The 15,277-nt window shown below is 49.5% G+C and overlaps 1 protein-coding gene across 1 annotated transcript in view; it reads right to left on the reverse strand.

Moving 5' to 3' along the window:
• The window catches only part of thsd7ab (thrombospondin, type I, domain containing 7Ab), a gene marked incomplete at its 5' end in the record, with an annotated part of 323,450 nt that overhangs the window by 51,917 nt on the left and 256,256 nt on the right, over positions 1-15,277 (reverse strand). The window contains 4 exon segments of the mRNA XM_084336532.1: positions 9,748-9,889; positions 11,818-11,971; positions 12,453-12,586; positions 13,525-13,703. Of these exon segments, the coding sequence (XP_084192658.1) occupies positions 9,748-9,889; positions 11,818-11,971; positions 12,453-12,586; positions 13,525-13,703 (609 nt within the window).

A 15,277-nucleotide genomic window follows, 5' to 3' on the forward strand; every position in this document is an offset into this window, starting at 1 on the left:
ACAGGCGCTGGCCCTGGAAAGGACCCAAGCCGCCCTCGACAGGGAGGGCCGTGAATCCCGCCCGCCACCCTCGCAGACCGTGTATGTCCAGCGGGACCGAAAATGCAGCGAGTTCGGAGGGGGAAGAGAGAGAGGGGAGTCGCCGGTGGAGGACTGGATCCGGGAAATGAAGGCCCATTTCTGGATCAGCAGAGTGCCCGGTGACGAACAGGCGGAGTTCGTACAGCAGCACTTAAAGGGCGAGGCTAGGCGGACGGTGCGCTTCGTCCTGGAAGGAACCGCCCCAGAGCCAGACGCCCTGTTCCGCTTGCTGCAGGAGACGTACGGAGACAAAACCCCAGTCAGTGTCCGCCTGGGAGAGTTCCTCGACCGCCGGCAATCAGACGGTGAGACCGTGCGAGAGTTTGCGTACGACCTACAGGAGCGGATGCGGCGCATTCAGGGCAGAGACCCCGGACAGGTCACAGATCCTGCCGCCCGGCTGCAGGAGCAGTTCGTGCTCGGCCTGAGGGACGAGATGCTGAGACGGGAGATGAGGAAGTACGTGAAGGAGGACGGGGGACGGACGTTTCTCGACCTGATGATGGCGGCGATAAACTGGTCTGAGGAGGAGATGGTCCTGCCCCCCACGAAGGGTCCCGCCCGGGGCCTGATCCACGCCGCCGCCGCGGAGGGACGCAAAACCCCTCCTAGCACAGACACACTCCAAGAGTCGATCCGACAGCTGTTCGCAGGCCAAGAGCGGTTGGGTGCGCGCCAGGAACAGCTCTTCCAGGCATTTCAACAGGAGCGAGACGCGCCCCAGAGAGGCGGCGCCGGGCGCCGACACAGAGGAGATGTGTCCGCGGCCCCTCGTGGAACGCCCCGCCGAGACGAGGATGGTCGATTGATATGCTACACCTGCCAACAGCCGGGCCATATCGCTAGAGATTTCCCCTGCCTCGCCGGTGGACCACGCCCCGCCCCTTCCCCCGCCCCCGAGGCGCCGGGCCCGTCGGGATTCCGACCTGGACCGCGAAGGGCGATCGACGCCGTCGCGACGAGAGCCGTCGACCCAGTCACTGAGGGCCCGGAGGAGCAGAACGTACACGGGGAATGCTTCACCCTGGATGTACAAATAGACGGTGTGGACACCCGCTGCCTATTCGACATCGGAGCCGAGGTGACGACTGTGTCGGAAAGCCACTTCAAGCGAAACCTCCCAAAACAGCAGCTGACCTCCGCCAACTGGATCACCCTCATGGCCACCAACGGTTTGGAGATCCCTGTGGTGGGGTGCCTGTACGCGGAGGTGAAGTGCTTGGAAATGACGTTTGCAGAGAAGTGCATATTCATCGTGAAAGATGACCCCCTCCGAGGACTCGCGAGAGGCGCCGTCCAGGGACTTCTGGGGATGAACGTACTCGGCGGAGTGGACGGCCTCTTCAAAGGGATCAAGGGGATGCGTCCCGCCAGTAGTCGTCGCCCCGACGCCGGAAATGTCGCCCTTAGCCACGTAGTCGTGGTCCACTACAAACCCGGCCGGTTCAGCCGGAAGGCCGACGCCCTGCCGCGCCTGCCGAGGAGGCCAGAACCGGAAGTGGAGGACACCGAGAGGAGCTTCTTAACGATCACGGCACCCATACCATACTCGGCTGGACACGGAGGAACGGGCCGCCCCAACGGGGGCCCCCGCCCTAGTCGCGCGCGGCGGCTGCATAGTGGTCCCGGCAGACGAAGTCCGGGCTCTGCTAGGCCCTGAGGGACGGATCGAACCGCGGGGGGTCTCGACAGTCGTCGCCGGACAGATCGTGACTCAGAAGGGGAACAGCGGGTACGGCTGGGCGGAGTTGCGGCGGCTTCAGGCGGACGACCCCGCGCTGGAACCGGTGTGGCGGGCGGTGACCCGGGGGACCCAGCCCTCTAAAACCCAGTTCGATCTGCAACGGGATCGGAGAGAGGAAAGCAGAGAGCCCGGAGGCGGCAGCGAGGCCGCCGAAACGCAACAACCACCGCAGGCCGCTGACGACGCGGAGAGCCCGTCCAGCCCGGCAGGCGAAGCAAAATCTTGGGGACAGTCAGATGGTTCAACGTCAGAAACAGATATGGTTTTATCCACAGGAATGACACGAAAGAGGACGTGTTTGTACACCAGACGGCCATAAGGAAGAACAACCCAAGGAAATACCTTCGCAGTGTTGGATATGGAGAAACTGTGGAGTTTGATGTTGTTGAAGGGGAAAAGGGAGCAGAGGCGGCCAACGTCACCGGCCCAGCAGGCGTTCCCGTCCAGGGGAGCAAGTACGCCACTGACCGGAACCGCTACAGGTGCTATCCCCGCAGGAGGGGCCCACCCTGCGATGGAGAATACCCTGAGAACTACCAGAGAGGTCCCGACCAGGGCGGCGGCAAACCAATGAGACAGAACTACTACAGAGGCTTCCGACCAAGGGGTTCACCCCGTCCCAGACTGGTGCGAGACGGAGAGGAGAACAAGGAGAACAGGTCGGAAGGAGGTCAAGGAGGTCAAGGAGGTGAGGGCGGCCCGGACCAGGGGCCCCGTCGGCGCCGCTACCGCCGCAACTTCAACTACCGCCGTAGACGTCCACCGGCCGGCGGCAAGCCTGGCCCAGAGGGCGGCGATGACAACGTCGAAGGGACATCAGGGTTCACGGTTCGGCCCGAAGGAGGGGGCCCCGAAAGGACCGTGCATAGAGATCAGCTCAAGATCTGCTACTTCCCGGCCTCCGACCCGGAAGAGCGGACGATGGCTCCCCGGAGGATCCCGATGGGATCGCGGAGCTCATCCGAATCAGACGTGGGGGGCGCCTTCGTTTACCCTCGAGAACCGCATCCTAGGGCGTGTAACCCACCCAGGGCCTGCGGGTCGTCGCTGAAGCAGCGCCAGACGAGGGAGGAGAGGTGGAGTCGGTCCCCTCAGGAGAGGACGGCGAGGAGGGCGAAGACGGCGGAGACAGGGGCGAGGAGGGCGAAGCCGTGGCCAATGACCTGCCGGCAGGGACGGACGAGTCTGACACGGAGTCAGACGCGAGGGGGGTTGAGCGAACCCGGCCCCAGAGGAGCACCAGAGGTCGGCTACCCACTCGGTATCACCAGGACTATGTGCTGAAAAGTGTGTTTGTGGAACAGTGTGTGCAATTGATGAAACAATGTGTGAAACTGTTGGTCTAAGGACCGTTTTCATGTATTAAACTGGTTTCATTGAGGTAACTTGCAGAGGACTTGGCAAGTTTAAAGTGGGGGGAAATGTAGCATCCTGAATATTCTGCTAATTATTCAGAAGTGCTGACTAACTTGTTACTTCCCCTGTGTGCACAAAGAATGTGATAAACAGTGTGCCTTTTTTATATCTCGCCCGGACTAATGATGCGAGGTGCTCTTCTTTCTCCGGCTTCGATATGGACCATTAACATGACATTGAAGCATCTTTCTTCCTGCCTTGAGTGTCCTATAGTGGGACCAGTTGCGGTCGCCAGCAGGGGGCAGTGGTGGCAGGTGGAGCGGAGGAGGAAGGAGCAGCGAGTGAGAGATGATTACCTGGAGGGTGGAACAGAAGGAAGTCCTCTTCGACAGTGAACTCGGACATGAGCGGACGTGAACGGGCGTGTGCTCTCGACGAGCCCCGTTTGAAGAGTCCAGTTGAAGAGCCCCATTGAAGAGCAACGGGAGATAAAGAGTACTCTGCTATAACACAGGTTATCCTAGAAGTACAAGCGATAGAGAAGTGTGAGTAAGCCATACGGAAAGAAGAACCAACGTCCATAGATAACGTGTTATCCTAGAAGTGTGAGCGGTGTATTAGCATGCTGCTAACGGCTATAGTGACTCGAGTATACCACCAGGCGAGCGTCGCTGAAGACCGGTGGTGCATACAGCCACGTTGCGTTAGCAGTACAGACGATAGCAGGAGGGTTCACTAAGACCCACAGTTTAGCTGTGTTTAAGGTAGCCAACAGTTTAGAGCGCGCCAGCCCAGTCAGCAGCCCCGCAGTGGACGTCTCATCAACGCAGCAGAGGACACCTCTTCATCCAGCAGAGGTCGCCACAACACAGCACGCTCCTCCAGTTCAGCCACTGCCCCTGCTGCCTACCCCAGCCCGCTGGCTGTGCTCGCGGGATCGCTCGACGGTCATCTTGTCACCCGGATGAGGGGTGGTGAGAGTGGATCCGCCATCTTGGTTAAGTACAGCGGTACTTCGTGTGAAAAAACAGTATCCATTTGAGCGAACGCTAACGACCAGTGTCTAGGGGTACCCCAACCATTATAAGCCGGCTTTAGTGTAGGTTTTTATTTGGTAACGTGGGCCAGTGCATGTGAGCGGATCGGAGCGTGAGCGGCGCGGGGCGCGGAGCGGCCGGTTTTGACGTGAGCGAGGAGTGGGTTTTAAAATGAGTCGGCGCGACGTCCGGAGCGAGAGTTCTCCTCCGCTCCAATCCACTCCAGGCCGCTCACAGTGGTTTAACACTGATGTAATATATACATGCAGTACAATGCCAAAGCAACAGATGGCGATGTACAAACATGAAGGCCATTTTCAACCAATGAGAAGGGTGAACCTGTGATAGGCTGTTCGTTCAGGCTTTGTCACTGTAGAGACGCCCACACTCAATCCAGTTAGAAAAAGTATCGACGCCATTGTTGTTGACGTTATCTTACATGCTAACGTTAATGGCAGCGACCATAGCATTGTGGCTCGGCTAGCCTATCATCGCTTAATAGAGATAGTGAATGGATAAACAACGTTATTTAACATTGCAGAATGGCTACAATTACAATGCGGCTCAATACAAACAATTGTTAAGGGGCCCAGGGGGTGTAGACTGTTGTAGTTTGAGCTCATTTACACCATGCTCCAAAAAAAGAAGAAAAAAAACTGCCGAGCGATCTGGCGCGGGGAGCGGGGAGCGCTCGATTCAAGGTGAGCGGGGAGCGAGCGGAGAGCGACTTGGGGGCGGGGTCAACATGAGTGATTAGCGGAGCGGACCAAGCTCTAAAGAGCGAAGAGCGGATTTCTCGGCCGCGCCGATCCGCTCACGTGGTCTGACGTGGGCCCACATGTAACTTATTTTTGTGTATTGTAATAACTGTGTGATGTTCTTGAATTCCCATTGAACTCCTTGACATGTGCCTGGGTCTTCCCCTAATCCAAGCGGGGTTTTGAAATAATGTATTGAGCACTAGGTGCCTATGTTGGGAGTAGCGTTCCCCTATTATGTGAGTGAGAGCACCTGGTGCCTAATGTGATTATATGCCATATGAACCACAATAAGTATAAACTGTAACTTGCTAATTGACCAGGCTTATATAAAGGAGACGTAGATGGGAGCACGGTGTGTGTGTCTAATTCTGAGCCCATATTCTAACCTTGTTAACCGGGTAAATATATATGACTGTAGTATATTTATTTAACCCTTCCACCCTATTCGCAGCATATGGTTAAAGGTGGTCAAGGAAGGGTACTGCTTTGAGGGGAGCCCAATATCTTTATTTAACTAACAGTCACCAGGTGTGGGAGGGCTAACAGAGGTACTGGGGGAAGTGAGAGTGTGTGGGGAGCTACTGCTGACCGGCCTGGAAGGCGAGGAAGACCAGAGTACCACCCCCCAGGTTAGTAAATCCCGGGCCCCATCCGCTCCTGCTGCCCGCCCTCCAGAACGACGTTCCAGGCCCAAAGACGGGGGTTCAGATAGATTGAAATCTACTGCATCCCGCTACCAGGTGGCCGTGTACAACCACTCCCATAAGCAGGGATAATCCACCCTTCTACATGAGTATTTAAGAAAATAAGTCAAGTCCAAAAAACAGGACGGCACTCAATAAAGAGGTATTGTAGAAAAATAAATAAGCCACAAAGGCAACTCCTAAAAACAGAGTTTATATTGAAAACATAAAACAATAAGCCTCCACCAAGGGAGTTTATGTGCCGTAGTGGGCAAAAGACAGTTGCAGAAGAAACACAAGAAACACTACCATAAAAGGCTCAGCCTCTATGAAACAAAGTGTAAAATAAAGCCAGTAGCCCAAAACAAGAATGGCTACAAAGAAGGCTAAATGCTGAATAGGGCAGAGATCAGCACTACACTTCAATAACAAGCCTGACCAAAAAGGATAGCCAACTCAAGGAAATGAAAAAGCAGTTGACACTGCGAGATTCAAACTTAAATAGACTCAGCCTTTCCAGGCACAGCTGCACCGAATCAGGTGCAATCAAGCCCACACACCTGCCAACAGGGGGTCAGGGGGTGTGCGAGCAGTGCGGTCACACAGGGCCTCGCGGGAAGGGGGGCCTCGCACATATATATATTTTTTTTAAATATTTTTTATTTTTTATTTCTTTATTATTATTTTTTTTAATTTTTAAATATTTTTTTTGCGAGGCCCCCCTTCCCGCGAGGCCCTTTTTCATCACAGACCTAAAATCTAGTTTTGCTTATATGCTTATATATTTCACATTAGACACGTTTGTAGAATGTGTCTGACTTGTTCCTGGCTCTGCGGCTCTGCAGATACACTATTGGAGCTCTGAGGCTCTGCAGCAGATATACTATTGGTTTCAACGAAGGGAGGGGTTACATGTGTACAGTCGGCCGGCGTGCGTCAGCTGCGTCTGACTATTTTGCGCATGCAGCATTGGAGGTTATGCCAGCCAAGACGAAGAGGACGGTCGTTCGGCAGATGGACTGAAGATGAAAGTTGTTGCATGTTAGAAAGTTCAGTCAGGCTAGCCATGTCGGCCTAGCTAAAGGCAGGGACAGCTAGTTAGCTTTAGCTACGTTATAATATCGAGTGCTAACGTTTGGTTCAGTCGGGATAGCCATGTCGGCTAGTAGCTTAGCTAAAGGCTAAGTAGCGTTAGCTAACGCTAGCTATCGAGTGCTAACGTGTGGTTCAGTCAGGCTAGCCATGTCGGCTAGTAGCTTAGCTAAAGGCTAACTAGCGTTAGCTAACGCTAGCTATCGAGTGCTAACGTGTGTTTCAGTCGGGCTAGCCATGTCGGCTAGTAGCTTAGCTAAAGGCTAACTAGCGTTAGCTAACGCTAGCTATCGAGTGCTAACATGTGTTTCAGTCGGGCTAGCCATGTCGGCTAGTAGCTTAGCTAAAGGCTAACTAGCGTTAGCTAACGCTAGCTAACTAGGCATGGCAACAACCAGGACCACCTGAAGCTTTTTAAGAAGGAGGTGATGAACTACAGACAGACGAGGCACGAGAACGTGGTCCTCTTCATGGCGTCCTGCATGGCTCCACCCCACCTGGCCATCATCACCAGGTGAGAGAGGGGAAAACAAACGCACGTCACAAATGATGGATTCAGTTCACCTCCAATACCTGTTATTATCCTTGTCACATTTTCACCTCTCTCTCTCTCTCTCTCTCTCTCTCTCTCTCTCTCTCTCTCTCTCTCTCTCTCTCGCTCTCTCTTTTTCTCTTTCTCTCTCGCCCTATCCCTCTCTCTCTCTCTCTCTCTCTCTCTCTCTCTCTCTCTCTCTCTCTCTCTCTCTCTCTCTCAATTCAATTCAAATGGGCTTTATTGACATGGGAAACATACGTTTACATTGCCAAAGCCAAACAAAACAAAACAATCAAACAGATAAAACAAAAGAAATCAGTACATTACAGAAGGAATTTCTTGTACAGTCTTTATGGTGGTTGTATTCCGTTGGATGTCCTTTTCTTGTCACAGCAGCTCACAAATCTGGCTGCTGTGTTTGCACATTCTTGTATTTCTCCCAGTAGGTATGGGAGTTTTGAGTTATTGTCCATGTTTTCAAAGTCTCTTTGGGTGTTTGCAATTTGTGGGAAGTATATGTCTCTGATGTCTTGGTATAGTGGGCAGGTTGTTAAGAAGTGGAGCTCGGTTTCCACCTCATCTTGTGTGCAGTGGGTGCATAGTCTGTCTTTGCTTGGGAGCCAGGTCTGCCTATGGCGGCCTTTCTCGATGGCTAGGCTGTGCTCGCTGAGTCTGTACCTAGTCCTGTGTTCTGAGCTGTGTGCTGAGCTGTGTTCTGAGCTGTGTTCTGTGTTCTGAGCTGTGTTCTGAGCTGTGTTCTGAGCTGTGTTCTGCATGTGTTCTGAGGTGTCCTGTGTTCTGAGCTGTGTTCTGAGCTGTGTGCTGAGCTATGTTCTGTGCTGTGTTCGGCATGTGTTCTGTGTTCTGAGCTGTGTTCTGAGATGTGTTCTGAGCTGTGTTCTGTGCTGTGTTCTGAGATGTGTTCTGTGTTCTGAGCTGTGTTCTGAGCTGTGTTCTGTGCTGTGTTCTGAGCTGTGTTCTAAGCTGTGTTGTGTTCTGAGCTTATATAGTGCTTTTACTAACTATATTATATTTCTCTCTTATCTGGTCAGGGGCATTGCCGGGTCTGTGCAGCGATAACACTGTATATTGACTGTAGAACGGTCGCTCTCTCTCGCTCTCTCTCTCTCTCTCTCTCTCTCTCTCTCTCTCTCTTGCTATATGTTGACTGTATCATGCCCAGCCTCGGGCAGCGCTATTATTTAAGAATATGTTGACTGTATAAAAAAATTATAATAATAATATAATATAAATTTTTTTATTTTTTATTTTTTTACCTTTAGGGGGGGGGGGGGGGGGGGAGGGGGCTCGCGTTTAAATCTCGCACAGGGCCTCGCATTTCTCCCAGGCGGCCCTGCTGCTGCCGACCCATGAGGCAATTAACCACCAGACCAGTGATTGACAGCTATCCCTCACAGGAAGACGAAATAAGGCAAAAACCATGACACCTACAGTATGGTTTGGTTTGGTAAACATTGCGCTATGAACAGTCTATCAGTGTACTGTACAGTATGTGTGTAGGGGGTCAGGGGGAGGTACAAGTTTTCTTCTTCCTGTTCCTTTCGGCCATGGAATTTTGTTGATCATATTAAGTGAACTATATGTACTGAAGACACTGTTGGACTGTAACAATTCCATGTACGAATACATTAAAATGAAATGAAATGAAATTAAATATATACTCACGCCTACTGTATAGTCTCTTTTACACAGAACTTCAGCATGGCGAGGTGGAATAGTGGCACAGCATTTCTGCCTTGAACAGGCTGTGTAAAAGGGGCTATACAGTAGGCATGAAGGGCCAAGGCAGCCTAAGCTCACCTAAGGCATAGCCACCTAACACCCTGTGGGACTCTGCCAGGCCTAACACCCTGTGGGACTCCACCATGCCTAACACCCTGTGGGACTCCGCCATGCCTAACACCCTGTGGGACTCTGCCATGACTAACACCCTGTGGGACTCCACCATGACTAACACCCTGTGGGACTCCGCCATGCCTAACACCCTGTGGGACTCTGCCATGACTAACACCCTGTGGGACTCCACCATGACTAACACCCTGTGGGACTCCACCATGACTAACACCATGTGGGACTCCGCCATGACTAACACCCTGTGGGACTCCACCAGGCCTAACACCCTGTGGGACTCTGCCATGACTAACACCCTGTGGGACTCCACCATGACTAACACCCTGTGGGACTCCACCATGACTAACACCATGTGGGACTCCGCCATGACTAACACCCTGTGGGACTCCACCAGGCCTAACACCCTGTGGGACTCTGCCATGCCTAACACCCTGTGGAACTCCACCATGACTAACACCATGTGGGACTCCACCATGACTAACACCCTGTGGGACTCTGCCATGACTAACACCCTGTGGGACTCCACCAGGCCTAACACCCTGTGGGACTCTGCCATGGGAGATGTTGTGCTCAGTGTTCTCTTTACCTGTGATGTTGTAGAAGTAGTTGAAGCAGTTGGCGTTGAGGTTGCAGGGCTCTCTGTCGGGGTTCTCCGGACAGACTCTCCCCACGACGGGCAACCGGATGGCGTACGCCGACCGTACCCGACTCTTGATTCTAAGGCAAGGCTGAAACGGAAGACAGACAACTCTGTCAACCAATCAAGAGGTCCATGAGCGCAGAGGGAGGGCCATACATTCTAGAGAAAGTATAAATGATTAAGCAATCCATATTGCAGCCAGTGATAAGAATTCAACACAGACAGATCCCTGGACTGGAACTAAGCCCTTTTTCAATAGAGAGCTCTCGCCACTGTGATGTCCATATTTATTGAACATTAAAGTCAATTAAACTGTGTGAATTTACCCGCTTTTGGATTATTTCTGAGCATATTGCTCCATAATTCATTTTTCTAAATACAGTAAGTGGATTACTATAGGCTATTTCTGATGTCAAGCCATTCCCCCAGACCACCATCTCCCTGGGGAAGCATTTTGATTTATTCAACTATATATATATATAAAAAGCTACTTTCTCTCATGACATTCCAATAATGATGAATTCTTGGGAATTTTGACAGGGTGTCTTGAATATACTCTTTCGACACAGCCAGATTCTACACAGTTGCTGGTCACAGAGGGACGGTGGCACAGAAATGACAACCCTCTTAGAATAACTCCATCACCGGCCTGATGAATAAAACATAGGAGAAGACACCCCAAGGCCCCCCCCTACGGTGGCACAATGCACACTCCATGAAGAGATTGGAATTGTGGGAAACCAGCGTGTCATGCACCCAGAAGAGAATGGGTTGTGATTAACAATGGCCGAAGCCTTTGACGTGCGAGCAGCGGGTGAAGTCAGAGCAGCTAAATCGCTCTTTCACCCTGCTGGTCTCTGACAGGGACAAGTTGCAGGTTGAAAAAGCCCTCAGCTCTGAACTCGGCAGAATCTGCACCTGGCTTGCTGATAACAAACTATCATTACACCTGGGTAAAACGGAATCCATTCTCTTTGGATCAAATAACAAACTCAGCAAGGCCAACAGTGGGTGACAATATTATCACAAGGAAAGATTACATAGCTGGGCTCCATCCTAGAGGCAAATCTTTCCTGTGACAAAATGGCAACCAATGTAATCAAAAAAGTCAACCAACTAACAAGATTCTTGTACCAGATCTCTCTGGTAAGCAAGAATACCCTAAAGACTCTAACAGGAGCACTCATTCAAGGGTACTACGACTATGCTTGCACCTCATGGTACCAAAGTACCTCAAAGGCACTAAAAACAAGACTACAAACATCACAAAACAAACTGGTCAGACTACTGCTTGACCTTACCCCCAGAACCCACCTCACCCCTGCCCATTTTGACATTCTAGGATGGCTTAGAGTAGACGACAGAGTACAGCAACTTGCAATGGGCCTGGTCTACAAGATACACTACACCACTAAGATACCCATGTACATGTCGAAATACTACCCACAGGTCAGTGAATTCCACGACCACAACACCAGAGGGAGTTCCACAAATCATGTTAAACCCAGATTCGGCTCAAACAAGGGACTAACACATTTTGCAATTATGCCACAACAATGTGGAACGCCCTACCCACAGCCGTAAAATAATGTGAATCCCTACCCACCTTCAAAACCGCCCTCAAAGAGCACCTACGGGAGGCTGCAAATCGAAACTGGCCCCCGTAAATGTCCAAATGTAAATGTCGATGTCCAATGTGTTGTGGTCTGTGTTGCGGCCTGTGTTGTTGTCTGCGTTGTGGCAAGTGTGTGCTCTCCAAATTTTACCTGTGAATTCTCACTTTTGTTTGTAGGACGGGTTATGATGGGTTATAAAAATGAAGGTTTCAAAGGGGGTCAAGTCCACGCGGAAATATACTGTATACTATTTCACCATGTACTATTTAATGTACTGGGAGCAACTATGTAATACGTGTTCTTTTTAAGAGTCTAATAATTAAAATGTCACACAACTGAAACGCCTCCTCCTCCACGCGGCTTTTTAACACAAGACTGTGAGTCAGACGGAGGTTCTTACCAGGCTGCAGCGGCTCCAGGAGCCCCAGTCAGACAGAACACAGTCCTCGGGACAGGGAAGCCGACTCTCCCGGGCCCCCAGGGGCATCTCCTCCGGGTCACACAGGTAGTCCTCCACGGGGTCCGACGGGCCGTCGATGGTGTTCAGCATGCACCTGCAGGGGCCCAGAGTCACACTGAGGTTCACCTCCTTTCAGCTAGGCTGAGGAACGGATAACACGGCTACCGGCGGGGTTCTAGGGGAGAGAGGCTGGTGGCGAAAATATATCTTTATTGTTTTTATTTTTGCTTGGGGGGCAGCAGGCATGGGTGTTTTTGTAAGGATTGCGACCTACTGAGTCGAAGAAGAAAAAAAGAAAAACATGTTGAAAAGTTATATTTTATATTTATATCGGCGTGACGGGTACGCAGGGGAATTTGGAAGGGATTTGTGTCCCTATACATATCGGGTCATATCGAACCTATATGACAGATCAGAAATTGGATCTTATCCATGTCCTTATCTATGCTTGCGGTCGGCAGCTACAGCTGGGTTTTTGTAGGGATTACTACCTTTTGAACGCCCCTAAACAAAATCAATTGAAAAGAACAACAACCTTGTTGAAAAGTTCTGTCTTGACTCTGTGATTTCCCCACCTGACTTTCCTGGTCTGGACGCCCTCACCGCAGTTCTCCTTCAGGTCCACGTTGCTGACCTTCCACACACTCCATGGCTCAGCCACCCACACATACTGATTGCAGTCGCTCTGGCACGGAACCACCTCGTACACCTGTTCCATACGCAATGGGTCGAAATGGAGTACATGTAATATCTATGTGATGGCGTTCTTAGTGTAACAAACCATCCCAAACAGCAGCTCAAGGGCTTTCGAGGGAAGCAACAGTTGTGATTGGAGCATCAAGAAAAGAGGGTGGGTTTGAGGTCAATAGCAATAATGATAGTGCCTTGTTGTTTACTCGTACATGGTGGATATTGTGTCCATCTCTACTGTATGTATGTATGCCTTTAACATGTGGCTGAAGAGAGAGACTCTTACCTGGGCCTATAAGCATGGGCCATAGCCACATCCAGCAGGCATCGCCACAGGGGATTAAAATGAAACACAGTTGGATTAATGAACTTGCATATAGAACAGCACATTTGATTAATGCAATGCTCTAAAGGACATAATCGGCAAAGCTGCATAAATACCTACGTAGACTGAACAAATGTACACATCGATGAACACAGATCGACGCAACCTTAATCTGCATGTGGTTCTATTCTCATAGACTGGAGAGAGCATTTCATTTGGGCGAATCGAGGGGCCCTCGAGGAGTCGGCCGGCTCACAGCGGGGGTGGGGTGTTATTATGGCGGATGTAATCCATTTATAGCATCCCTTGCCTTTTGCACTGGCTCTGCTCAGCAAAAACGAGAGCCGCAATAATGAGGGTAAGGTAATGGGAAGCCTCGGACTGGAGCTTATTCATTCAGATTTCATTTTCTTTATTTTCTCCCTTCTCTCTCTCTCTCTCTCTCGCTTTGCAGTGCCTAATACAAATACTGTTGTGATGAATCAAAAAGCATTGCAGCACAGTTCATAAACAGTCGCTAAGGAACAATGGTGATCACGAGACAAAGATAGCTATGTTTTCTCCCCTCAAGCTACTGTTCAGTCGTCAAGGCACCAGATGTTGCTGAGCATGTTTCTGGAGCTGTACACTACCTGATTGATGTGGTCCAGCTTGGGGCAGGGCCGTCCTCCATTGTATGGCTTTTCCCTGAGCCACTTGGAGCGCACTTTGACCCCGCTGCCACAAGCCTTGCTACATCGTGACCAGTTGGACCACTCACTGAGCTTACAGTCTGAGGGACAGGGGATGATGCAAGCCTCCTCGATGTAACCTGCACGGAGAGAAGAGAAGTCCTGTTGAAAGGCTTTATCAAGAGTGAAACTGCCTTAGAGGATCGGGAAAGGGGCATTGGAAGACTTGAGGAGCCCCAGGAACAATCTCTCAGTAGTGTGATATTAACTATTCTCAGTAGTGTGATGTCACATTAACTATTCTCAGTAGTGTGATATCACATTAACTATACTCTCAGTAGTGTGATATCACATTAACTATACTCTCAGTAGTGTGATATCACATTAACTATACTATCAGTAGTGTGATATCACATTAACTATTCTCTCAGTAGTGTGATATCACATTAACTATACTCTCAGTAGTGTGATATCACATTAACTATTCTCTCAGTAGTGTGATATCACATTAACTATACTCTCAGTCAGTAGTGTGATATCACATTAACTATTCTCTCAGTAGTGTGATATCACATTAACTATACTCTCAGTAGTGTGATATCACATTAACTATTCTCTCAGTAGTGTGATATCACATTAACTATACTCTCAGTCAGTAGTGTGATATCACATTAACTATTCTCTCAGTAGTGTGATATCACATTAACTATACTCTCAGTAGTGTGATATCACATTAACTATTCTCTCAGTAGTGTGATATCACATTAACTATACTCTCAGTAGTGTGATATCACATTAACTATACTCTCAGTCAGTAGTGTGATATCACATTAACTATTCTCTCAGTAGTGTGATATCACATTAAGTATTCTCTCAGTAGTGTGATATCACATTAACTATACTCTCAGTAGTGTGATATCACATTAACTATTCTCTCAGTAGTGTGATATCACATTAACTATACTCTCAGTAGTGTGATATCACATTAACTATTCTCTCAGTAGTGTGATATCACATTAAGTATTCTCTCAGTAGTGTGATATCACATTAACTATACTCGCAGTAGTGTGATATCACATTAACTATTCTCTCAGTAGTGTGATATCACATTAACTATACTCTCAGTAGTGTGATATCACATTAACTATTCTCTCAGTAGTGTGATATCACATTAAGTATTCTCTCAGTAGTGTGATATCACATTAAGTATTCTCTCAGTAGTGTGATATCACATTAAGTATTCTCTCAGTAGTGTGATATCACATTAAGTATTCTCTCAGTAGTGTGATATCACATTAAGTATTCTCTCAGTAGTGTGATATCACATTAAGTATTCTCTCAGTAGTGTGATATCACATTAACTATACTCGCAGTAGTGTGATATCACATTCACTTTCTTTCAATAGTGTGATATCACATTAACTTTCTCCCAGTAGTGTGATATCACATTAACCTTCTCTCAGTAGTGTGATATCACATTAACTTTCTCTCAGTAGTGTGATATCACATTAACTTTGTCCCAGTAGTGTGATGTCACATTCACTTTCTTTCAATAGTGTGATATCACATTAACTTTCTCCCAGTAGTGTGATATCACATTAACCTTCTCTCAGTAGTGTAATATCTCTATTTGTCCTCATTTCTACATCATGCTGTTGCTTCATTCAGATTGCATATTATCTGACAAAACTATATCAAGTGCTCTGTAAGACGC

The sequence above is a fragment of the Notolepis coatsorum genome (assembly GCF_963971535.1).
Source record: "Notolepis coatsorum genome assembly, chromosome: 19".
In the NCBI taxonomy this organism is placed as follows: Eukaryota; Metazoa; Chordata; class Actinopteri; order Aulopiformes; family Paralepididae; genus Notolepis; species Notolepis coatsorum.